The following is a 25,790-nucleotide window of genomic DNA, read 5'->3' on the forward strand; positions in this document are numbered from 1 at the left end:
ACTGGATGCAATATTCTAAGTATGGTCTTATTAAGGCTTTGTAAAGCGGTGCTACAACTTCATGTGATCTTGATTCTATCCCTCTATTAGTGCAGCCTAGGATTGCGCTGGCTTTTTTGACTGCTGCTGCACACCATTGGCTCATATTTAAGTGATTGTCCACTAGGTCTCCAAGATCCCTCTTACAAGTTGATAGACATGGTCAACATCTATTTCAAAATACAAGTAGACAACATTTATTGGGCCACACATATCTACTTGGTTATGGACGCTCTAAAAAATCTAGAAGATAATTAAGGCAAGATTTACCTTGCAGAAACCATGTAACTCTTAAGTATTTGCTTTTTTAAAAAAAGCTTTTAATTCCACCTTTATTGTTTTTATAAGGAGTCGAGGTGGTGCAGTGGCTAAATGCAGCACTGCAGGCTACTTCAGCTGACTGCTATCTGCAGTTCAGCAGTTCAAATCTCACCGGCTCAGGGTTGACTCAGCTTTCCATCCTTCCGAGGTGGGTAAAATGAGGACCCGGATTGTTGTTGGGGGCGATATGCTGACTCTGTAAACCGCTTAGAGAGGGCTGAAAGCCCTATGAAGCGGTATATAAGTCTAACTGCTATTGCTATTGCTATAAGTAACTCAAGGCAGTGAACATTTAATACTCCTTTGAGATGGATTGGGCTGAGAGAGTGACTGACCGAAAGTCATCCAGTCATTGGCTTTCATGCCTCTAAGGCGGGACTAGAACTCTTAGTCTCCTGATCTCTAGCCTGGAATCTTAACTACTAGACCAGTGTTTCTCAACCTTAGCAACTTGAAGATGTCTGGACTTCAACTCCCAGAATCCCCCAGCCAGCGAATGCTGGCTGGGGAATTCTGGGAGTTGAAGTCCGGACATCTTCAAGTTGCCAAGGTTGAGAAACACTGTACTAGACCAAACTGGCTCTTTTCTCTATAATGATGATTTCAGCTATTATGTTTGAAGCAAATGTCAAGGTCACTGACCCATAGTTTCCTTTATCACTGCTCAGTTTCCAGTCTCTTGAAAGAGATGCTGATATTAATAAGAAGTTGCAAATTTGTATGAAAAGACCCCAAATTTCATATTTTATTTATTTAAAATCTTTGGATTGGATACTGTTCTGGATGCAAACATTTATTTAGTTTAAGCCTATTGAGTTTGACTTTATCTCTCATTATATCCATTTGTTTTAGTTTGCTCAGTTTTACTATTCTTGTTGCAGTTAATATATGTAGTATTATATATAGAGCCGAGATGGCGCCGTGGTTAGGGTGCAGTACTGCAGGCCACTTCAGCTGACTGCTATCTGCAGTTCATCGGTTCAAATCTCACCGCTCAGGGTTGTATTGTATTGTATTGTATTGTATTGTATTGTACACTTATACTCTATACTCACACAATTCTAAATAATATTAACCATACCAATTTTGGTCTAACTACAACTTACACATATACAGTCATATAAAAATATATCATATTATTGTAGATAGTAAATATTATATATAAAATGCTATAAGGTTAAATACTTTGTACAAAGATCTCAAATATATTACTTCCTAGACTTCCTAGTCTACTTGTAAATCTGTTTGTAAATATATATATTCTCCCCCTTCCTCCCCCATCAATTCATTAGAATATTATAAATGTACAATCCCAATTTTATATAAACAACAATAATAAATGTTATAAATATTGTAAACATTGTAAACATTAATATATTAGATATTAATGATAAAATATATGCAGGTATATTTGTAATTTAATCTGATGGAAAGTCTTTCACTGGGTTCACAAAAGTTGTTTTCTCCTAGATGTCAGCGTTCTAAATAACATCCAAATTAAATCAGAGTCCAAGGCAAAGTATTGCTCAAAGTTCCAATTTATTAAGAGAGCCATGTTGGCACATCTGTGAAAACCTAAATCTGAAAGCTTTCCGGTTTCCCCCACCCAGTTGAGAGTTCATGATCTTGCCCCCACACCCACAAGTCCATCCCATGGTCCAATCTTCCACTGCCATCTGGCAGTTCCACCCATCCAGTTCCGGTCAGGTGCAGAGGTGCAGAGACAAAGGATGACCTTGGCTTTCTAGAAAGGAATGTTATTTGACAACGTCACATTCTACTCCTTACTATTCCCCCTCCCAATTCCCCACTAATGAAACAGTGCAGTAGAATAGAATATTAGTGTGGCAGGCCAAAGATCCCAAAAGGAATTGGCTGCAGGCCTGACAATAGGTCTTTTTGTAACACCCACTGCTCTTTCTCTCTCTGTATCCAAGATGTTAGCTTCCTCTAATTAGCACTGCAAGTGTCCCTTCCATTTCACTTCCAGTTCTTAGCATTTCTGTTCCTCCATGAGCTTCTTGTCGGTGTTCTTTTCCCTCTCTGCTCACTGCCAAAATTCGATCACAGTTTCAAACTCAATACTCTTGTCTGCTGTGTGATTTTCTCCCAAAAGCCAAACGCCAGCTTAGATCCCCCTCCTTCTGCTGAGCGTGTTAAATTCCATCTTCTTAAGATTCTGCTCCCACTGCTAAGGTTCCGCTTTCTCGAGTTCAAGTTTCGAGTTTCATTTTATTTATATGCCGCCCTATTCCCGGCGGGACTCAGGGCGGCGCACAAACCCAAAGGAGGGGAAGGGAAACATAAAAACTACACAAAAGTACAGGGCATTTAAAAAACAACCAACAGCCACACGATTCGAGAGGGGAGGGGAACTCATCGACCCCAGGCCTGCCGACACAGCCAGGTTTTAACGGCTTTTCGGAGGGCCTGGAGAGAGGTGAGGGTCCGAATCTCTGCAGGGAGAGATTCTCCCCTTTGGAGACTCACTTGTCTATCAATTTATAGGTATAAGAAAAACTTAGAGAAGCAACCCAATCACTCACTTCACTTTAATTTCTCCTGTGATCTCTAGGCTGGAATACTGCAATGGGCTCTACATGGGGTTGCCCTTGAAGTGCATCCGGCGACTACAGTTAGTCCAGAATGCAGCCGCGCGAGTGATAGTGGGCGCACCGCGGTTCGCCCACGTTACACCCGTCCTCCGCGAGCTGCACTGGCTACCTGTTGGTCTCCGGGTGCGCTTCAGGGTACTGATGACCACCTTTAAAGCACTCCATGGTAGTGGATCTGGGTACTTGAGAGACCGCCTTCTGCCGATTACCTCCCTTCGACCAATTAGATCGCACAGACTGGGCCTCCTCCGAATCCCATCTGCCAGTCAATGCCGACTGGCGACTACACGGAGGAGAGCCTTTTCTGTTGCAGCTCCGACCCTGTGGAACGATCTCCCCGTTGAGATCCGTACCCTCACCACCATCCAGACCTTCCGCGCAGCCCTCAAGATCTGGCTCTCCCAGCAGGCCTGGGGATAGGTTCCCAATTCACCCGCCCGTGTGTTTGATTGCTGAACGAAAGTTGTGTTTTATTATTTTTCTTTGTTCACATTTTGTTTTGTTTTTTGATACTGCACCCCCTTCCCTTGTGATTGTAAGCCGCCCTGAGTCCCCTCAGGGAAAAGGGCGGCCTATAAATTTTAATAAATGACAAAAAAATGACAAATACGTTCCGCTGCTTTCCTCGCTTTGCTTCCTCTGCCATTCAATCAGGCCATCACACCTCCAGACCCGACCATGACAGGTGTTCTCTTTTGCCCCAGAGGTTCCTCCTGTAGTGATGGAAAATCGCTCTTCTAACTGTCACCCCCAGAGTATCCTCTCTATATCACTGACCCCTCCAGGGTCTAGCTTAGCCTCCAAGCATGGAGGGCCCTTTTCTTCTGTACTGTACCACCGTGACGTCATCCCGGAAGTCCCCTTTGTCAACTTATCCTGTGATTTGAGTTATATGTTCCCTTGATATCAGTTGAGTTTCCTGTGGATCCTACTTGAATAGGTTTGGTTTCTCTTGGTCTGTACAGATGGAATTGCTAAGGAGCTAAATTCCTCTCATGCATAATGTCCCCATGATGGATAAATATTCTAATTTTATGCAGAAACTGTGCTGCCTTTGATGACTCTGCTACTGCTAATCAGGAGATTAACAGATTGCACCACATTTCAGGGGAATAGGGGTGTGTGTGTGTGTGTGTGTCTAAGTGCACACACGTGCGTATCAAAGTTTCAAGTGTATGTCTGGAAATATTGGCTGGAATGAATACATTTTTAGTTGATCATTTTGGCAAAGGTTTGTCCATTGAATTGCATAATGCATTAGTGCAATAGAGTACATCAGACAATTTTAAGGGAGCTGTTTCAATGCTGTATTGACTTCAGATGGAAAGCTAGAAGAGTGAAACAGATGGAGATGGGATGAAGAAATGTAACACTTTCTCTCTACTCATTTCCTCCTGCTGCAATCTTCCTGGAGTTGAACTTATGCAGCTTGGAGCCAATAAAGCTTCCTTGTCAGTTATGGAAAAACAACATTGACCTGCCTTAGATTTGCCTCTTTTTGTTGTAATTTTGGACACTTTACATTAGTTTTTCACGTTCAGCTTGCAATTGTATTTAACAATTGCATCTTCCCATTTCCATGGGAATGAACTACCTACAGAATTATACTTCTGAAATTCACAAGGATGAAGGAATTCTGTTACATCCCTGAAGTGCCCTGGTCATTGTTTACAGGTGCTAAAATGTCATTCCTGCTGGTTAGTCCTTCTATTGTAGCAGAAAATATTTTGTTTTGACTAATATATTTGGAAACAAGGAAACAACACATTACCCATCACCACTGTTGCCGTCAACATAATACCACCTTGATGTGGTGATTTATTTGGATGATATGCTGATTTTTTTCCAAAATCACACCTGCCCATATTGAGCATGTCAAGGCCGTTCTGCAACATGATTTTCAAACATAAACTGTTTGCCAAGCTAAAAACTGTAACTGTTATCACCAGTGCTTGGCTGATTGTAGATTATAATTTTAAATGGCATTTAGATGGACACATGAAAATGGCATATTCTAAAGCCACAGTCCTCAATTTTTACACTGGGGCATCCTGGGTTGCTACAATGATCTCATGGGGACCTGCAGGATATTTAACTATTTAATAAAGAGAATTGTTCATGAATTCACAGCAGTACCCTGGGTTGCTGCAGTGGAATTTGGGAAATACAAGGAGCGTCATGAAGAGAAGTTGGGGATCTCTGATCTAGAGAAAATGTTAACGATGCTTTAGGATTTTTGTAACTTTTATAGGTGCTTTATACCTTATTTTTCATACTCCACTAGAGTTCAGACTGCATTCACAAAGAAAGTTTAAAATGCATCAAGGGCATAAGAAGCCTTCCATGATTTGAAATCAAGCCTTCATCTCCCAGCCTGCATCACCCAATTTTTAGTCTTTCTTTCATTGTGTACAGAGAGACTGTAGGTTTTGCCTAAGGGACGAGTTTTCTTCTGGCAATCGTAGATAGAAGAAAAGATTTATTGCTTTATGCCTTTAGTGATAAAGGATATTTATGAAGCTGCTGAGAATCACTTTTCTATGAAGCAGGGGGTTATATAAACGGGATGAATGAATAAATGAAACCTCTTTTGGGGGTCTTGGCACACTTTTTTCAAGTCCATAGGAATCTAGAAATCAAAAAGCTGTCACAACAGCTTTCATAATTTTAGTTGAGGTGGGCCTGAATCCCTTGGGCTTTTTTCACAACCTGCTATAGAATCTTCAGCTACAGTCTGATCTGATCTAGTCAGGGGTGGGTTTCAAATTTTTTTACTACCAGTTCTGTGGGTGTGGCTAGGTGGGAGGGCATGTGACTGAGTGGGAGTGACCAACTTGACATCCCTCACGCACACCCAGTCACATGATCCCCTCCCCACCTAGCTGCGGCCACTGAAACGGTGGCAAAAAAATTTGGGACTCTGACAGAGCGAAGGGAGGGGGGGAGAGAGTGGAAAAACTTCTAAAAATAGACTACCAGAGGATTTAGGGTGTGGAAAGGCCATAAGTTTCCTAGAAGGAATCGAAGCATTCAACTTTGCAGCCTGGAGGCCACGCCTGTGTTTATAAATCCAGCGGGCGAGTAGGGGTGGGGGGAGACAATGGGAAGGAAAGGGTGGGAGATAGGAAAAATGGAGGCAAGTGCTGGACTATGCAAGCAGGGTGGGAGGGATGGAGGAAGGTTCACTGGCTTGGGACAAGAAGGGGAGGAGGAACTGGCTGCAACCCCCCAAAACACCCTCAGGCGTGGCAGGGGCCATGGGAAATTGCAGAGCCTGGATTGCACATGTGCGCTTGTGCCGTGCAGTCACGTGTGTAGCCCCACCCCACCCCGGGTTCTCCTATTGTGACTTAGGTGCAATATTGGAGGGGATACCTAAAAGATCTGGACCAAGTAACAGCACGATGAAGCAATGCAAGGAACTCCATGCATCTCTCTCTCTATAAAGTTCCTTGTGTGCGTCCATTATATTCACCCATACAGATGGCACACGCATGCGTACAAAACTCCCATAAAAACCCCTAGGCATGCAAACCACAGTAGAAAAAAAAGATCAGCTTTGGGGTTGGGGATGGAGAGGTCTTCAGCTGACCGCCACCCCCCTCCTCTCTGCACCCAACTGCCAGATCAGTTTCGCTGTAGTTTACACGTGGAGAGATTTTCCGCCTGGATCCATTTCCTGCCCAAGAAAGCAGCTGCTTTTGATTTCTGCTGCTTCTTCTTGATAGAACCAGCAAGGGGGACCCTCCCAGACCCGCCAGAAGAACCCCAAGTTCAGAAAGCTTCAGTGAAGGACTGGAGCTCTGAGGGGGAAAGCATGGCCCCTCTCCCTCTTCTCCCCTTTTATACCATCTTTGCAAAGGAAATCGGTGGATCACACGCCGGCTCTCTTTGCTCCTCCTGCACTCACTTCAGCGCCCTTCTCCAGAAGCGGTGGAGGAGGTTGGCAGAGGCTCTTCTCCAGAAGCGGCTCCAACCCAGCCGCCTTCCTGGCCAGCGTCGCTCCTGAGTGAACCCTTCCATCCTCGGCTGTTGCAAAGAATCAAGTTGGAGGAGGGCTATTGGTGTGGGCTGGTATTATTAAAAATGAGCTAGCTGGACCTTTTGGGGATGAAGATGGATTGTGTTATTGAACTGCCAAGGATCCAAAGCCTCTGTTTTGGTTGCTATGTTTTGTTTTTTATTTTGTTTACCAAAAGGCAAACTTTCTTCCTTATAAGGATCTTCCAGTTGCATCCGAGATAAAGTTGTTTGTTGACAATCTATTCCATTACAGTGGTATGAGTAGTTGAACTATTTCAAATAGAATTAAAGAGTTGGAAGGGACTTTGGAGGTCTTCTAGTCCAACCCCCTACTGAAGCAAGAGACGCTATACCAGGGCTGTCAAACTCCCAGGCCGCGGGCTGGATGCGTCACATACTGGCCACGCCCATGCCCGGTTTAGCAAAGGGAGGGAAAGTCCCGATACGTCATGTGATGCCACTGTGACACCATGAGTTTGACACCTCTACCCTATACAATTTCAGACAAATGGTCGTCTTCTTAAAAACTTTCAGTGATTGGAGCACCCATAACTCCTGGAGGCAAATTATTAGTTGTTCTCACTGTCTGGAAACTTCTTAGTATACTTGGTACCACGTTTGAAAAGTTTATATCAGTTGCTTGAAGTTAATATCTGTTTATCATCACCCACATTCAGATGATAAGAAAAAGAGCACTATATTCATTGCTATGTTACTTTCCTGCAGAACAATTGCTTTGGCTGAATTTGCAAATAATGATTAACACATTTCCAGAATCCTTTGGCTAAAGCCGTATGAGAGCCGAGGTGGCGCAGTGGTTAGGGTGCAGTACTGCAGGCCACTTCAGCTGACTGTTATCTGCAGTTCAGCGGTTCAAATCTCACCGGCTCAAGGTTGACTCAGCCTTCCATCCTTCCGAGGTGGGTGAAATGAGGACCCAGACTGTGGGGGTGATATGCTGACTCTCTGTAAACCGCTTAGAGAGGGCTGAAGTGGTATATAAGTCTAACTGCTATTGCTATTGCTATTAATCCCTACTACTTGTCCACAACATTCCTTCCTCGTCTGTTCCTCAGACTCCTAAATACCTATAAGAACTGGAATCAGGGCAAATACTTTTAAGAGAACAGGATATTGGAATTCTTGATTGGATAAGTAACTTTAACAAATGCTGGGAAGCTACTCCTAGTGTTCATGCACTCTGGGGTTCTCCGTCAAGTTCTTTTACAATACAGATAGTCCTTGTTTAACAATAATAACTGCACCAGCAGCTTGGTCATTTAGCAAAGCAGTCATTAAGTGAAACCATGATGATACTTATACTCTTACTTTAGCTTTCCTTTATGAAGGTTGTATACATGAGGATTGGTCATAAAGTTACTTTCTCATCACTGTAATTATTGCAAACAGACCCTAAATGAGCACTATTTAGTATGCATTTTCCTCAATCTAAATCCCTCCTAATTATAATTGGGCCTCATCCCTTTTCTCTTTCAACAAATCAAAGAAAACTTTACAATCACCTTGTTTTCTATTGTCCAGGGATTCCTCTTTTTCCATTATCTCCATTACACTTGCTGTGTTTATATTAACTTCTAACATTAAGCATGCTAACTCTCCCATTCTGGTTTAGAGGCGCCTGGCATTTTCATGCAGACATCAATATCCAATCTTGCAATTGAGATTGAGATTGAGATTTGTTTTATTTATATGCCGCCCTATTCCCCGCGGGACTCAGGGCGGCGAACAACTCAAGGGGGGAAGGGAACACAAAAATACAAGACAAGCATTTAAAAATAGCCAACAGCCACACAGGTCGAGAGGGGAAGGGAGCTCATCAACCCCAGGCCTGCCGACACAGCCAGGTTTTAACGGCTTTTCAGAAGGCCTGGAGAGAGGTGAGGGTCCGAATCTCTGCGGGGAGTTCGTTTCAAAGGGCCAGTGCTGCCACAGAGAAGGCCCTCCCCTGGGTAGTAGCCAGGTGACATTGGCTGGTAGACGGAACCCGGAGGAGGCCTGCTCTGTGTGATCTAATGGGTCTTTGGGAGGTAATTGGCAGAAGGCGGTCTCTCAAGTACCCAGGTCCAATACCATGAAGGGCTTTATAAGTGACGACTAGCACCTTGAAGCTAGTCTTATGTGAAGTGCATAGTTACCCTTGTGGTGTGTTAATATACTCATTCTCCAGATACATATACAAATACAAAAGTTTTCAGCCTGATATCCCCTGGACTCGGTTTAAATAATAATAGAATCCCCCACTGTTAGGTCTCCCCACCACCTCTGCCCATAGGCAGGTCCCTAGTGCATGACAATATTTGTCTGCCCTCCAAGAACTCTTCTCCCTCTTCCTTTCTTCCTACTTTGAAAGCTTCATTCTCTGCGACTGCTGCGATCAAGTAGGATCAAGTAGGATGCTGGGATCTCATCTCAAGGCTGCTTCTGCCAATCTTCCTGCTTTTCTCTGCTTCTCCCAGTCAACACCACCATGATATCTTCTCCGAAAGGAATACATAACACACAGTGCCATGCGCGGGATTGTTCTTATGCTCTTCCTGGATGTCTCATTGTAGTTTATAAATTGCAGCTTGTCACGAGGACTGTGTGATGCTTCGTCGAGAGTTTTTCTTACATTGTTACATTTTTATTCTACAGTTCATTTCAAGTCACCCAGGACATGCTTCAGCCTTGCAAATTACCTGTCCTGATTGACATTTTGATAATTTAATTTGCAAATTCCTTTTTCCTTGGAATTCAAAGGAGGATGCTAAATGCTAGTAATTTGTTAACAATTGCCTGGGGGCCTTCATAAATGAATAGGAATTTGGTTTCTAATTAAAATATATTACACTGCATCACATTGATTTTTTATTCCAATTGAAGGAACAGCATGAGCCAGGATTCTGAGCATTTGGACTTTCTGTACTGTGTCCTTGTGCATGCAATTCTGTTCATAGTTTCTTTCTACCACCTGGATAAATAAGCTAGAAATCACTTACTTAACAATTTCTTTTAAAAGGGGGATCTTTCTTTATTTGGAGTACTCTTTAAAACCTGGCATTGTAAACCCAATTGTTCTTGGTCTGTCACTTTTAACTTCTTTGATAACAGGAAACCAAGTTTCTTCCTTGGCACATAATATCTAGAAAAAACCCCCCAATAAACTTGATCTAGTTTTGGTTCTATACAGCTCCTGGACTTCACTGGTTAAGATCTGACATGAGAGTATGATTCAATTAGCAGTTTTTAAGGAGACTGAGAAAATTGGCAGTTCCTTGAATGCCAAGTTGAAAATAAATTATTTTAAAAGTAAAAAGGGTATGTTGCACTTCAAAATGGATGTAGTTTTTCTTTCAAGGGCTCCAGTCTGTAACCGAGGGGTCTTTTCAAGAGAGTAGAAAGGAAGGCAAATTTAGCATTGATTCTCTAAGGAATTTGCCACAAGAACAACTGTCTTGCTGTGGGTTTCAGAGCTGCTCTTCATTTTCTGTCACCAGTATGGTTGCGAAGTTGGTAGTATGGAAGTTCAGAAGGAAGGGCTCCCAGTTTTTAAACTATTGCTTATTATTTAGTAAGCTGTTGCTAATTGTGGCTGGTGTGCTTCATTTCAACCTCTGTTCATTTCTTACATAAAATGGTCCTTGTAGGAGGGAGGGGGATTATAGGTCCTGAGGTTCTCTGAAGCTCATTTTGGTCATTTTTAACCATGGCTAGCGGGATGTTTGATGTTTGAGTAGGACCAGAGGTGGGTTCCTACCAGTTCGCACCTATTCGGTAGAACCGGTCCGTCAAATCTACCGAAACGGTTAGAAGAGGTTCCACCAATGGACCCAGAAAGCAGGCCACACCTACAGAAGAGCTTCCAAACTTTTTTGAAACCCACCACTGGTCCTTGGATATGATTATTCTACACTATCATGCTCCTATTTATAAAACTCAGTGCCTCTGTGAAAGGTAAGGATGACAACTGCATTTGTGGTGCAATCAGAACATTGCATGTGTTGAAGTTGTTTTAACGCAAACCAAAGATGCCTTTTAAAAAGCAAGTTTGCATCCTATTCTTATGCAGGCCAGTGCTGTGTGCGAGGCAATTTAAGGTGGTTCTGACAAGTGTCGTCGGCATCTTCATATCCGGTCACATGGGCGGCAAGCCACTCCCATCCGGTCACATGGGCGGCAAGCCACTCCCACAAAGGAGGCCACACCCACAGAGTAGGTTCGAACAATTTTTGAAACCCACCACTGAGTAGGACGGTCTCCAACCTGGGAATTTAAATTCCTTCAGTTATCAATCCAGCAAGAAATCACTAATGAAGAACGGTTTTATCACCACAGGGGTGGCTAGGTAGCATAATAGATCCATTGTCCGGTAGAACTTTCATCTGCAGGATGAACTGAAGGTGGCTTACAAGTACCTTAAACGAAATAATCAGGGAATCATTACAAAACAGTAGCCAACATCATCCCAGGCTTACTTTTCTTCAGAGACGGTGGCTGAGCATCTGCTTCTTGCTTTTTGGTAAGCTTCCCATGTAAATAGAGTGGGGTTAATATAATAAACTTGTTAAATATAAGAAAACAAAATTGAGATGTTATAAATTTATTATACTAGACTCTTAATGTGGAAGTTAACAAAACATCAGTAAATCAAGGTGCTTCCTATGGGATGGCAAACATAAAGCCCATCAACACCTCCCAGAGGGACCATATAAGATGAGTTCTACTTGATGTGTAGTTAAGGATTAAACAACAAAATTACATAGCAATAGCAGTTAGACTTATATACCGCTTCCTAGGGCTTTCAGCCCTCTCTAAGCGGTTTACAGAGTCAGCATATTGCCCCCAACAACAATCCGGGTCCTCATTTTACCCACCTCGGAAGGATGGAAGGCTGAGTCAACCTTGAGCCGGTGAGATTTGAACAGCTGAACTGCAGAACTGCAGTCAGCTGAAGTAGCTTGCAGTGCTGCATTTAACTACTGCGCCACCTCGGCTCTTACATGGAAAACCCAAACAGGTTATTGACATTGGAGATTTTCATTCATCTGAATTTTAATAATTTAGGGAAATTACATGGAAAACCCAAACTGGTTATTGACATTGGAGATGTTCGTTCACCTGAATTTTATTAATTTAGGGAAAGTAATTACTTAGAACCAGATACGAAATGAAAGAGGTGAACTAAACTCTAGAAGAGAATTATATGAGGAAGGAATAGAACTAGAATGGTGGGGTTACTTGCAAGTCCAATCTCGATACATAAAAAACAAAAAGGAATGGGGTATTAGGAAAGAACCCACAGAATTAGATAAAACTAGGTGAAGAGGATAAAATGATTTAAAAATTATACCAATATCTATTGAATTATTCAATGGTGGAAGAGCAGGCAAAGGAAACCATGTTAGCATGGAGTAGGAACTTTGGTTACAGCGTAGATTTGAACAATTGGCAAGACTTATGGGAAAGTTAACAGAAAGTTAACTTTAGCCAGCTCGTATAAAGAAAACTTATACAAGATGTTCTACAGGTGGCACATCCCACCCACAAGATTAGCTAAAATTAACAAAAATTTATTGCCACGATGTTGGAAATGGAATGCTGCACTAGGGACCTTCTACCATATGTGGTGGGAGTGCACGAAAGAAAAGGGCTTTTCGGCACCAGATAAGAAAGTATTTGGAAGAGATGCTAAATCAAAGGAAGGAGTTGAGGCCAGAATTATTTCTACTAGGGATCACAAAAGGAAAACATGGCAAAGGTGGACTATATTTAATGCTGCATATTTTTATGGTGGCAAGACTGGTTTTTGCACAGAAATGGAAAAATAAGGAGACTCCCTCAGAACAAGAAGTAATAAATAAGATACTGACGTGCGCAGAGATGGACAGACTGACTCTAGACCAGTGTTTCTCAACCTTGGTGACTTGAAGTCCTGTGGACTTCAACTCCCAGAATTCCCCAGCCAGCTATGCTGGCTGGGGGATTCTGGGAGTTGAAGTCCACAGGACTTCAAGTCGCCAAGGTTGAGAAACACTGCTCTAGACATCAAATAACAAGAGTGAGACAGAATATCATGAAATCTGGGACAAATGGTACCGAAATGAGGGGGGAAGGCTGGGACGGAAAAACACAAACAAATTAAACAATTGGAAATATGGTATTAAGAATGTGTGATATGTAGAAATTGGATATGTATTTGTATGGTTAGTAATTATATAAAAGAAAGAATCAACAGACAGGCAATCTGACTGATATACACCCATGTAATGGATATAAGATGTAATTGTTATAAGATCTAATCACTATATGGAAATGTTTATGTCAGAAATATCGCCCTATGTCAAATGTTTTTAATGTTTGTTAAATAAAAAACTTTTTAAAAAATCATGGTGGTTCCCCCCTCCCCCCAATAAACACCATAGCTGGTGTATTTAAGGAGCCGAGGTGGCGCAGTGGTTAGGGTGCAGTACTGCAGGCTACTTCAGCTGACTGCAGTTCTGCAGTTCGGCTGTTCAAATCTCACCGGCTCAAGGTTGACTCAGCCTTCCATCCTTCCGAGGTGGGTAAAATGAGGACCCAGATTGTTGTTGGGGGCAATATGCTGACTCTGTAAACCGCTTAGAGAGCGGTATATAAGTCTAAATGCTATTGCTATCTATCTATCTATCTATCTATCTATCTATCTATCTATCTATCTATCTATCTATCTATCTATCTCTATATCTCTGTCTGTCTGTCCATCCATCCATATCTCTTATCTATCTATCTATCTATCTATCTATCTATCTATCTATCTATCTATCTATCTATCTATCTATCTATCTATCTATCTATCTATCTATCTATCTATCTATCTATCTATCTAGAGCCGAGGTAGCGCAGTGGTTAGGGTGCAGTACTGCAGGCCACTTCAGCTGACTGTTATCTGCAGTTCGGCTGTTCAAATCTCACTGGCTCAGGGTTGACTCAGCCTTCCATCCTTCCGAGGTGGGTGAAATGAGGACCCAGATTGTTGTTGGGGGCGATATGCTGACTCTGTAAACTGCTTAGAGAGGGCTGAAAGCCCTATGAAGCGGTATATAAGTCTAACTGCTATTGCTATTTCTACTTACTGATGTTTATGCCAGCTTCAAGAAAGTGGCAATGTGGGAGTAAGAAACCAACTTGAAAGATAAATCAGCCAACAGTCCTGAAAATCTGAAAAATCTGAAAAATCTTAAATTGTCTTTTTTTTTTTACCATAGATTAAAAAGTGCCATGGCAATAAATTGACAGGATATATGCTTCTGATAACATGGTTTTGTATCTTGATTTGGGGGGGGGGGGCTTGCCTAGAGACTGGCATGTAAATGATGTCCACTTGGACTTGGTACAACTATAACAACTATAAAGTACAAATTCTGTTTATAAATTAGTGGGTGTATGAAACTGCTCCTTCCGGTAAGCTTAACGTATGTCCATGAAATTTGTTGAGAATCTTTGCAACGTAATAGGCGTTCATCATAAAATTAGGCATTTATAAATCATCATCAGAACCTCTGAATAAACGTGAACAGAATTGCAGACTTCATATTGTTATATTCAGACCTGTTCCCCTGTTTTGTTCTGAATTTGTGTATCTTGACTGTTACCCAAACTGGTCATCTCTTTTTAGTTATTTCAGATACATTTTGTATTTAGATCACTTTACAGATTATATCTTTACATAAAGTTTTCTACACGTGACCCAAATATGCCACGGTTTGCAAATTACAACAAGCACTGTCAAATTGCAACAACTTAGTTTGGTTGCAGCATTCTGGTATTTTTGTGTGACATAATCTTGGTTAGCCTTTATTTTAGAATGTAATATGGCTTTTGAATGACAACTTTTAGAACCATTGTTTATTTCTGTGAAGTAGAGAATAAATATGGAACCACACTCAACAAACTAAACATTATCTTTATGTACAAAATTAAATTTCCAAAGCCTACTAAATAACATACAGTGAGAGAAAAGCATCCTGTCCTCAACCATCTTTGTAAAGAGATTATTGACAGACCCAGGAAATTAGCGATGCATTTTTCTTTGATGATATTCATTCCTGGCCTGAGGCTGGAGTATAATGGCAGAATCAATGGCCTGATCAATAGTTTAAGAGGGAATCAGAATTTTGCTAACAGAAGAACAGCCTGCAGGAAAGCATAGAGAAGTGGATGGTTGCCACAAAAGCTTTGCAGCAATCAGAATAAATGTCCAGGGAATGAAATGGATAGAACCATTGTGAAGGGAGGGGGTGTTGCCTAAAGAAGCACTGAGCGTTAATTATTGCAAGGTGCTAAATTTACACCACCCTCCCACCACATGCACCATAAATAAATGGCAACCAGCTACTTGAAGTAATATATGTTTAAGGGATTTGTTTATGCATGGAAAAATATAGTGACAAATTCAATGAAAGTAGTTGAAAATCTCTTTCAGGTCAGATACAATTCCTGGTGATTTCATGCACATATCTACATAGCGGTTCTTTGCCAAAACTGCAGACATGGCTTGGGGATGTTTTTCCAACTTTTCTTCATCTAGCCTGTTGATTTTCTCTGTCAGTCCACCACTATTAGCAATGTTCTTTCTTAGTTAGTCTCTGGGTTCAGGCAAGGTTGCTCAGAAGAGGGCAATATTTATTCTGCTTGAGCACAACATTCCTGTAGGAGTAATTTTTTGGGAGCTGCATCGCATAGAAGTAGTAGACAAGTGTGAACAAAGTGGGACCATGTGCGCCTTTTGGCACTTCCTTTCAAACTAGCATTTCCTTTCTCTCTTTCTTCCGCATTTGTTTCTCCCATTTCATTGCATAAAATCTACTTGAGAAGTTTGTGTCATGGTCACTCAGATATGCCTTTCTTTATATATTGATATAACCTCTGTGAAACCAAAACACTGAAACAAATATATTATGCGTCTAATCCAGTGTTTCTCAACCTTGGCAACTTGAAGATGTCCGGACTTCAACTCCCAGAATTCCCCAGCCAGCATTCGCTGGCTGGGGAATTCTGGGAGTTGAAGTCCGGACATCTTCAAGTTGCCAAGGTTGAGAAACACTGGTCTAATCCATTCCAATAACGCTTGCAAATGAACAATTTCATGCATTTCATGAGGTTTGCCTCCCATCCTTCATAACCGTAACGCTTTCCCCCTCCTCCCTCTTGTTTTCAGCAGATAATCAGCACCATGGAGACCCAGGTGTCCAACGGCCCCACAAACAACAGTTCCCTCCCCAATGGGCCACTGATCAGTGCCAACGGCGCCACCGATGATTCCAAAACTAACCTCATAGTCAACTACTTGCCCCAGAACATGACCCAAGAGGAATTCAAGAGTCTGTTTGGAAGCATCGGAGAGATTGAATCATGCAAGTTGGTTCGAGACAAAATCACAGGTACAACTGTACATGTCTGTCTGTAGAGATGAGAAAGAAACAAAAATTGAGGCAGAAAGATAACCTGGCTAAAAACCCATGGTGAAATCAAAATAAATATGGTGTTGGGAAATTTCAAAGAGCTGTGGGGTTCTGAAGAAGTGTTCCGTGTCACAGTACACTCATACAGTGCAGCAACTAAGGAAAACAAGGTCCATGCTATTGATAAGAGCTGAGGTGGCGCAGTGGTTAGGGATGCAGCACTGCAGGCCACTTCAGCTGACTGTTATCTGCAGTTCAGCGGTTCTAATCTCACCAGCTCAAGGTTGGCTCAGCCTTCCATCCTTCCGAGGTGGGTGAAATGAGGACCCAGACAGTGGGGGCGATATGCTGACTCTGTAAACCGCTTAGAGAGGGCTGAAAGCCCTATGAAGCGGTATATAAGTCTAACTGCTATTGCTATCTATCTATCTATCTATCTATCTATCTATCTATCTATCATCTATCTGTCTGTCTGTCTGTCTGTCTGTCTGTCTGTCTATCTATCTATTCTATCTATATCTAACTATATCTATCTCTCCCTCCCTCTCTCTATATCTAACTCTCCCTCTCTCTATATCTATCTATCTATCTATCTATCTATCTATCTATCTATCTATCTATCTATCTATCTATCATCTATCATCTATCTATCTATCTGGGTGAAATGAGGACCCGGATTGTTGGGGGCGATATGCTGACTCTGTAAACCGCTTAGAGAGGGCTGAAAGCCCTATGAAGCGGTACATAAGTCTAACTGCTATTGCTATTATTTGGAAAGGTCATGAAAACTTCCAAGTATTGTTTTATGTTGGAATATATCTTGGGTACAGCTTAACTGTCAACTGTAAACATGCTGCTGCTATCACTCTACCTCCTGAATGACCCCATAAAGTTGGATAGAGATAAGAAAAGCCTAATTAAATGAGCATTTTCCCCACAGGAAAATAAATAACCAAGAAATAAAAGAAAGTAAGTACTGTATTACAGAATAAACTCATAATAGGTTTATGGAATTTGCTACTATTTAAAATATGATAATTAATGGGTTTAAACTAACAAAGATATGCAAGGAAGATTATTAATGACTGTTGGTAAAGGTGTACATAAATCTCCAGATTAAATTACTTCAAATACTAATTCTGTAGTAGAAAATGTTGCTTGCTTTTGGGAAGTGTAAGGATGGGTTAGAAGAAGAAGCTTTCGTTGAGCAGACCAGGACATAAACTATATTTGTGATGAAGAAGGTCTAACTATATTTTGGAGTGATATTAGAAATGAGCTACTCTAGGTTTTTGGAATTGTTACAGGGGACATAAGTGGCCCCCAGGTGGTAAATTCTTAGGATTTGGAGATTTTTTTGCTAATATTACAGTCGTTTTTGAAAATGGATGGCATATAAGCTTAATAAATAAATTTACCTTTACCTTCTGGCAAGCTACATTAACAGTGGCAGAGAAAATACAGTGGCTTTTTGATGGAAAGGCAAGCTTGTGTATTAGAAAAATATATGAAATATAATATTTTAGAAAGTGTAAGGTAGAATACATCCATGAAACTATGGATTATAGAAGGTACCAAGGTGTTTGCATTTTTTATTACTGTTAGAGTTCCTTAAGAAGTAAATACAAATTTAGTGAACCATTAAATTTACATCGCAAAACAGCATTTTAATGATCCGCACATTTGTAGAACAAATAACTATCTTGAAATATTTTGTCACAGCAGATGGCAGCACCTGGTTGAGCTACTTTGGGTTTGAAAACTAGGTTTGGTTAGCATTTGAGTTGGAAATTCCCAGGGAATCTTGAAGTTGTAGGCTAGACGAGGAAGTCCATAACATCCTGAAAGGAGGCATTTGCAAGCCAGTTGTGGCAACTGTCCAAAACCCATGTTGACATGAGGTCAACGGGAGAAAAAGTCAGAGAAAATATTATCTTTTGAAGCATTTTATTGCATTGATTTGTGACATTGAAAATAATTGTTTGATGATATGATGTATTTTATATATTTTCTTGCTACATGGAAATGTAATGATAATAAATGAAATAATAATAATAATAATAATAATAATAAAAATCAGATGGTCAAGATCTTGTGGGATTTCCGTATACAAACCGACAAAATACTGGCGCATAATACGCCAGACATCACACTGGTTGAGAAAAATAAGGTCACAATCATAGACATCGCAATACCAGGTGATAGCAGGGTCGACGAGAAGGAACATGAAAAAATCGCAAGATACCAGGACTTAAAAATCGAAATTCAACGACTATGGCACAAACCAGCAGTGGTAATCCCAGTGGTAATTGGCACATTGGGTGCTATTCCAAAAGCACTGGAATTACATTTGAAACAGTTAAAAATTGACAAAATCCCCATCAGTCAAATGCAAAAAGCCGCACTGCTTGGATCTGCACGCATATTACGAAAATACGTTACGACGTCCTAGGCCCCTGGGTGGGGCCCGACTAGTAACCAATGCCAAATCCGGCGAAACAACTGGCCGCTGTGATACAATTGTATAATAATAATAATAATAATATTTGACTCACTGCCACATAGTTGGATCATAAAATGCTTAGAAACAATTGGCATTAGCAAAAATATTACATCCTTTATTGAAAAGGCAATGAAACAATGGAGAACTGAATTGGCAGTAGGGAATGAGATCTACAGAATGGTTAATATCAAGTGAGGAATTTTCCAGGGTGATTCACTTTCACCTCTTCTCTTCATCATCGCAATGATCCCACTATCAGTAATCTTAAAAAAAAATGAAATTAGGCTACCAAACAGCCAAAGAAGCTGAAAAAATTTCGCATTTACTACATATGGATGATTTGAAACTCTATGGAAAGTCAGAAATAGAAATCCAATCATTGACAAACACAGTCCGAGTATTCAGCACCGATATTTCAATGCAGTTTGGCATGGAAAAATGCGCCACTGTATCCATAAAAAGAGGCAAAATCACTGCATGTGGGGGAATTGAAATGCCCAAAGGCCAACTGATTAAATGCAACGAAAATGAAGCTTACAATTACTTAGGCATTCTGCAGTTGGATAACATCAAGCATGGAGAAGTAAAAACTATTGTCAGGCGAGAGTACACCAACAGAGTTAGGAAAATTTTGAAATCTAAATTGAATGGTGGAAATACAATCAAGGCCATAAATACCTGGGCAATACCAGTTATAAGATACACAGCTGGTATAGTTAATTGGACACAAGCTGATTTGGACATTTTGGACCAAAAAACCAGGAAACTAATGACAATGCACTACAGTTTACATTCACGTGGTGATACTGATAGACTGTATCTGCCCCGAAAATCAGGTGGCAGAGGATTATTACAAGTGAAGCAAACAGTTGAAGAAGAAAAACATGCACTGGCTGATTATTTAAAAGAAAGTCAAGAACATCTATTAATCGAAGTAAAGAACAAAAATCTACTGAAGGCCCAACAGACGAAACAAGAATACAGAAAAGATGTGATAAAATCAAGAATGGAGAGTTGGCAGAACAAAGCACTGCATGGCCAATTTCTGGGGGGGAAAAAGATAAAGTGGACAGTAAACAAACTTGGTTATGGTTAACAACAGGTACATTAAAGAAAGAAGCAGAGTCACTAATCCTGGCTGCGCAAGAACAAGCTATCCGCACAAATGCCATTAAGGCCAAAATCGAAAAATCATCTGATGATGCCAAATGCAGACTTTGCAAAGAAGCTGATGAAACTGTTGATCACATACTCAGCTGCTGTACAAAAATCACGCAGACTGATTATAAATTGCGGCACAATTCAGTAGCACAAATGATCCATTGGAATTTGTGCAAAAATTATAACATTAAAACAGCAGCAAACTGGTGGGAACATCAGCCTGAAAAAGTCACCGAAAATCAGATGGTCAAGATCTTGTGGGATTTTCGCATACAAACACACAAAATACTGGTGCATAATACACCAGACATCACACTGGTTGAGAAAAATAAGGTCACAATCATAGACATTGCAATACCAGGTGATAGCAGGGTCGCTGAGAAGGAACATGAAAAAATCACAAAATACCAGGACTTAAAAATCGAAATTCGACGACTATGGCACAAACCAGCAGTGATAATTCCAGTGGTAATTGGCACACTGGGTGCTATTCCAAAAGCACTGGAATTACATTTAAAACAGTTAAAAATTGACAAAATCACCATCAGTCAAATGCAAAAAGCCGCACTGCTTGGATCTGCACGCATATTACGAAAATACGTTACGATGTCCTAGGCCCCTGGGTGGGGCCCGACTAGTAACCAATGCCAAATCCGGCGAAACAACTGGCCGCTGTGATACAATTGTATAATAGTAATAATAATAATAATACTATTTTAGAACATCCATTGCCCAGTATTAATTACATTTATTTAAGTACTTGAAATGGCAGGACTGGTATTTTTGGATACTATTTGAGAAAGGACAATTTTTATTTACAAATAAAATCCTATCTACTTTTTCATACTACCTTGCTTTTATAAATTCAGTTTCACAGCAAAGTCTGCTATGGAGGTAGATTAGTCTACTCACAAATGTTGCAGCTGAGTGAGAATTTGAATGTGTGCTCCATTGCCAAACACTACATGTTATGTATTGTATATAGTGTATAGTTGTCAGTTGAAATTCTCATTCTGGTCCTCTGTTGGAGAGGGAAAATACTCTCTCCTGATTGGTTGTTTGGCTGATCAGTTTCATGTAAAAGAATAAAGAACTGTTAGAAATCACTCTGGAAATCACAACTGTTAGAAATCACACCTCCATTCATCACCCAGAACTTAACACTACATTTGTCTTTTAGTGATTGTAATAAATTGTCTTTTCTGGCAAGACAATTTTACCAAGAATATTGTTCTTTTTCCAAGTAGTACAAATAAATTCAGGGGAAAATTTCTTTGAAGGCTTAAATAAATTAATTATGAAATATATTTGGCTGGGGAGAAAAGCACAGATTAAAACAAAAAATTTTTGTAGGACAGTAGAGAAAGAGGAGGCTTTGATCTCCCAGATTGGGAGACATATTATCAGGCAATGGCACTTACTTGGATTAAAGATTGGATAGAGCTAAAACATTTTGATATTAGAAGGCAATGACCTACAGATAGGACGGCATGCCTTTATATGGGACTGGAAAAACAAAATTCACAGTTACTTCCAGAAACATTTAATTAGGGAAGCATTGCTACAAGTATGGCAAAAAAAATAAAAATTAAAAGTAATACAATAAAATACCAAATTCGCTATCAACAATGGAAGCATTAATCTATCCAAACGTATTAGATATAAACAAAATAAAAAGATATTAAATGACCAGGAGGAATTGAAAACAAGACAAGAACTAAGAGAACAGGGCATAGAAATTGATTGGTGCCCATATAAGAAAGGTGGCTAGATATAAGAAAGACTCAGAACAATCTGGATTCCAAAAAGAACCACAAGAATTAGATAAGATTTTACAAGGTGCAGAGGACAAATTGATTAAGAAAATATGAAATTACTTATTGAATTATTGAATGGAGGAGGATGTAGTTAAAGAAAATATGATAAAATGGGCCAAAAACTGTGGCTATAATATTGAATTGGAGAAATGGGAGAAACTCTGGAATAAAAATTACAAATTGACGATTACAGAAACGGATGATGTCTGTGACCAAAATGTTCCCCATTCAGCTCCCTGGACCCAGGGCAAGCCCAGACTGAGTTAATTATTCTGGATTTGTTCATTGCTTGTCAATATAAATCAGAGACCCAAATAACCTATCATTTCAGAATTGTCTTAATCACTACAGAAAACCTTAGCAGGCATAAGCTGCTTCATTGTAAGACTGGAAAACTTCATTGCAAAGCAATAGCAATAGCAATAGCAGTAGACTTATATACCGCTTCATAGGCCTTTCAGCCCTCTCTAAGTGGTTTACACAGTCAGCATATCACCCCCAACAATCTGGGTCCTCATTTTACCCACCTCGGAAGGATGGAAGGCTGAGTCAACCCTGAGCCGGTGAGATTTGAACCGCTGACCTGCTGATCTAGCAGTAGCCTGCAGTGCTGCATTTAACCACTGCGCCACCTTGGCATACAAGCATACAAAATGTATTTACAATTTAGAGAGGAAGGGAGATTAGGTTTAGTCAATCATTCAGTCAAAAGATATCAAGACATGGATATACATACACATCACTGATATGATACCTATTTGGTCTTGTTGTATATCCGATAAAAATATTTTCTATTATAATTAAAATTTCTTCATATACTGAAAACTGGACATCGGAACCATATAATATGAAAGGAGGGAACTGTAGTGTTTCTGTTAGCAACATCCAGCATGTTGAGATTGTTAAATAATTTCTCATAATAAATTAATAGGATTTGTTTCATAGATATGTTTGCAATATAATCCTAAGCTTTATTAGATGGCGAGCACATGGATATATCTATGTTATTTTCTCAGCAATAATAGGGAAAGTGGTTGCCATTGCCTTCCGGGTAGTTTTTAGCTGCTAGCTGTCCCCTAGCCATGGGATTTCCTGATGATTTTCTGTCTAAATAGACATCAGATCCAATATAGTACCATCTTTCAGAATCAGACAAAGTCAGCTACATGATTGTGATTTTTGTGGTTGATAGAATATATTAGTTGGTTTGGGGTTTTTTTTGTAAGATGCTGAGCATGAAAAGAAAACATATGGCTGCTTTTAAATGACTCTTGAAGCAGCCATCTCATTTCCCAGATCAGTATATAGGAGCCAGAAAAAAAGATGTGTGCATCTTGATGAATACCCAAGAAGTGCCAGATGTCAAGGACTTCTGAATCATTGTTGTGGGGTATTCAGCTATGCTTCAGACCCTCCCATTCTGATTTGTGTATTTACTACAGATCTTTATATTTACTTTAGCTGTGATAAAAAGAATACAGAAAAGCTCCTAAATTAAAGCTTGCTATGAAGTTTCCAAAAGATGACCTAATTAATTTACGAGCCTCGAGACAAAGTTCAAAAGAAATCCAGTCATTTATTAGGATCAACATTTTGGCATGTTCTTCTGTGGAGCCGAAACTGATTTCCAGTTAATGCACTTTACCCCTGTCTCCCCTCCCCTCAGTCTGTGTCATAAATCATATCCACCAACAAGGTGCTGCAACAGGCTGTGAACTTTGCACCCACACACCACCTGTAGAAATATGAGATCCGACTATGGTCGAAGGTATGCATGGAATTCTCCCTCTAACGTCAACTTGATAATAGTCATGGTAAAGCTTTACAAGTTGACATCCGGCTCCCCTCACTTCCCAAAAGCGACCTGTGTGAAACAAAAACAATTTGAATACAGGTATATAATTTAGGGATGCATCTGTCCCCCAGGCTTGCCTGGATTTTCTGCATGGAATTTTGCTATAAGACGATCAGCCTTGATATTCCTACTTTTTATCCAAGATGCCTCTGATAAGGGGTATCCCTTTCACTTGATTAAGTATTGGAGTTGTCTCCTGTGCCACCTTGAATCAAAGACTCGTTGAACCTCATAATGGGTTTGACCCCCTATGACCACAGGGCCCGGGGGCTCCCGGGGTAGTGGTCTCAGAGTGGATCTGATCATGGGTTTTAAGAGGCTACTATGGAATGCTGGGTGCATCTTCCCCAGCAATCGAGGCAGTTTCAATTGCACTGTGACTGGATTGATGATCTTCACTATGGGGAATGGTCCCATAAACTTTGGTCCCAGTTTCTTGCTAGGGAGTTTTAATCTCAAATATTTTGTGGAGAGTGGAATGCACGGTGGAATTCACATTTTGATACCTTGACATACAGGTTGGCTGCCAGATGTTTTTCGAGTATTTGACGGACTAGGGGTAAGTGGTCATCCATTGTCTCAGTGTAGATGAGGATGTCATTCAGGTAGACGAGGACCCCCTTGTAGAAGTGCTCATGCAGCACCTCATTTATTAACTGCATGAATACCGCTGGGGGGCCCTGCTGTGCGAAAGGCATCACTTTGAATTGAAAGCTCCCTAGGGGGCAGTTGAACACTGTTTTCCACTCATCTCCACCTCTGATACGTACTCAGTAGTATGCTTCTCTGAGGTCTAGTTTGGTGAAGACTTTTCCCTTGGCCAGATGAGATAGGTGGGGGTGGGGGGGTGGTTATAGGTTGTATATGCACAAGGCATTTATCCCTCGAAAGTCTACATAAAATCTTATAGTTCCATCTTTTTTTTTTTCTTTGAAGAGGACTGGTGCTGCGACCCGTGGCTTGGTTGCCTTGATGAAATCTCATGCTAGGTTTTTGTCTATGTATTTGCACATCTCTTGCATTTCCTGGGGCATCATGGTGTACAGTTTGGGCTTGGGTAGTTTTGTCCCAGGGATGATTTCGATGGCGCATTCTGCAGTGGGGAGGCAGAACGTTGCACTCGGCCTTGCTGAATACTTCTGCAAGGTCCTGATATTCCCTATGGATCTGTTCAGCCTCTGGAATTTTTTGGGATGTGGTTGACAGTTGTTCTGGTGGGCTCTTTTGGGGGGTTTCCTTTGTGGGTGGTGTTTCTGTTTGCTGGTGTGGGAGGGGTTGGGGGCTCCTTGATATCCTAAGTCTGTGGGTAGCCCCTTGCCACCAGATGGTTGGTCCCCACTTGTCTAGCCAGGAAAGTCCTAGTATGACTGTGTCTGTCATTTTGGGGCTATTACGAATCGAATTTCTTCCCAGTGATCCACTAGCTCTAGCCTCACTGGTTCGGTCAGGTGGGTGGCAAAGGCTCCTTCCATTACGGACCCATTGACCTGTTCGAACTGGATTGGGTGGGCCAGTCTTTTTGCTCTCATCCCCAGTTTCAGGAGTGTGGTTAGGTTGATCAAGCACCTTGTGCAGCCTGAATCTATTAGGGCTTGAAAATTCTCCTGGTTTCCTGTTTTGGGGGCTGTGAAGCGTATTGGAAAAAGGAAAGGATGAATTGGTTCACTCACCATTGGGTCGTTTTCTCCCTCATCGTCACTGTCATAGGATTTGGGCAACTGGTCGTCGTTACCTGCAGTTCCATACCTTTCCCCTAAGGGTGAAGGGGTCTCTGCAGCCTGGAGGGCTTTCTGGGACATGTTGATGGCCCGTTTGGGGCCTTGTACTGGTCGTGCCCTGGGTGGTGGGTCTGGCCCCAGTTTCGGGGCGGGGTTGAGCATGCAGATGCCATGTGGCCCATCCCCCTGCATCCCCCTGTAGCATCTCAGGGGACTTCGAGGGAGGGTTGGTCTCAGGGCCCGCTGTGGTGAGGTTCCCCATTGGTTGGGCGGTTTTAGGTCAGGTTGATCTCTCTCT

General features: G+C 41.1%; 1 protein-coding gene across 4 annotated transcripts in view; it reads left to right on the top strand.

Annotated features, from left to right (window-relative positions):
* The window catches only part of ELAVL3 (ELAV like RNA binding protein 3), an 88,450-nt gene that overhangs the window by 41,514 nt on the left and 21,146 nt on the right, over positions 1 to 25,790 (top strand). For 3 of the 4 annotated variants that reach the window (XM_087711071.1, XM_087711069.1, XM_087711070.1), the window contains exon 2: positions 16,195 to 16,417. In XM_087711071.1, coding sequence (XP_087567197.1) covers positions 16,195 to 16,417 — 223 coding nt within the window. The remainder of the gene's footprint in view (positions 1 to 16,194; positions 16,418 to 25,790) is intronic. The other variant, XM_087711068.1, reaches the window with a different exon arrangement.

This window comes from Thamnophis sirtalis, unplaced genomic scaffold, assembly GCF_051295495.1.
Source record: "Thamnophis sirtalis isolate CommonGarterSnake01/CBP01778 unplaced genomic scaffold, rThaSir2_p1.2 scaffold_3, whole genome shotgun sequence".
Lineage (NCBI taxonomy): Eukaryota > Metazoa > Chordata > Lepidosauria > Squamata > Natricidae > Thamnophis > Thamnophis sirtalis.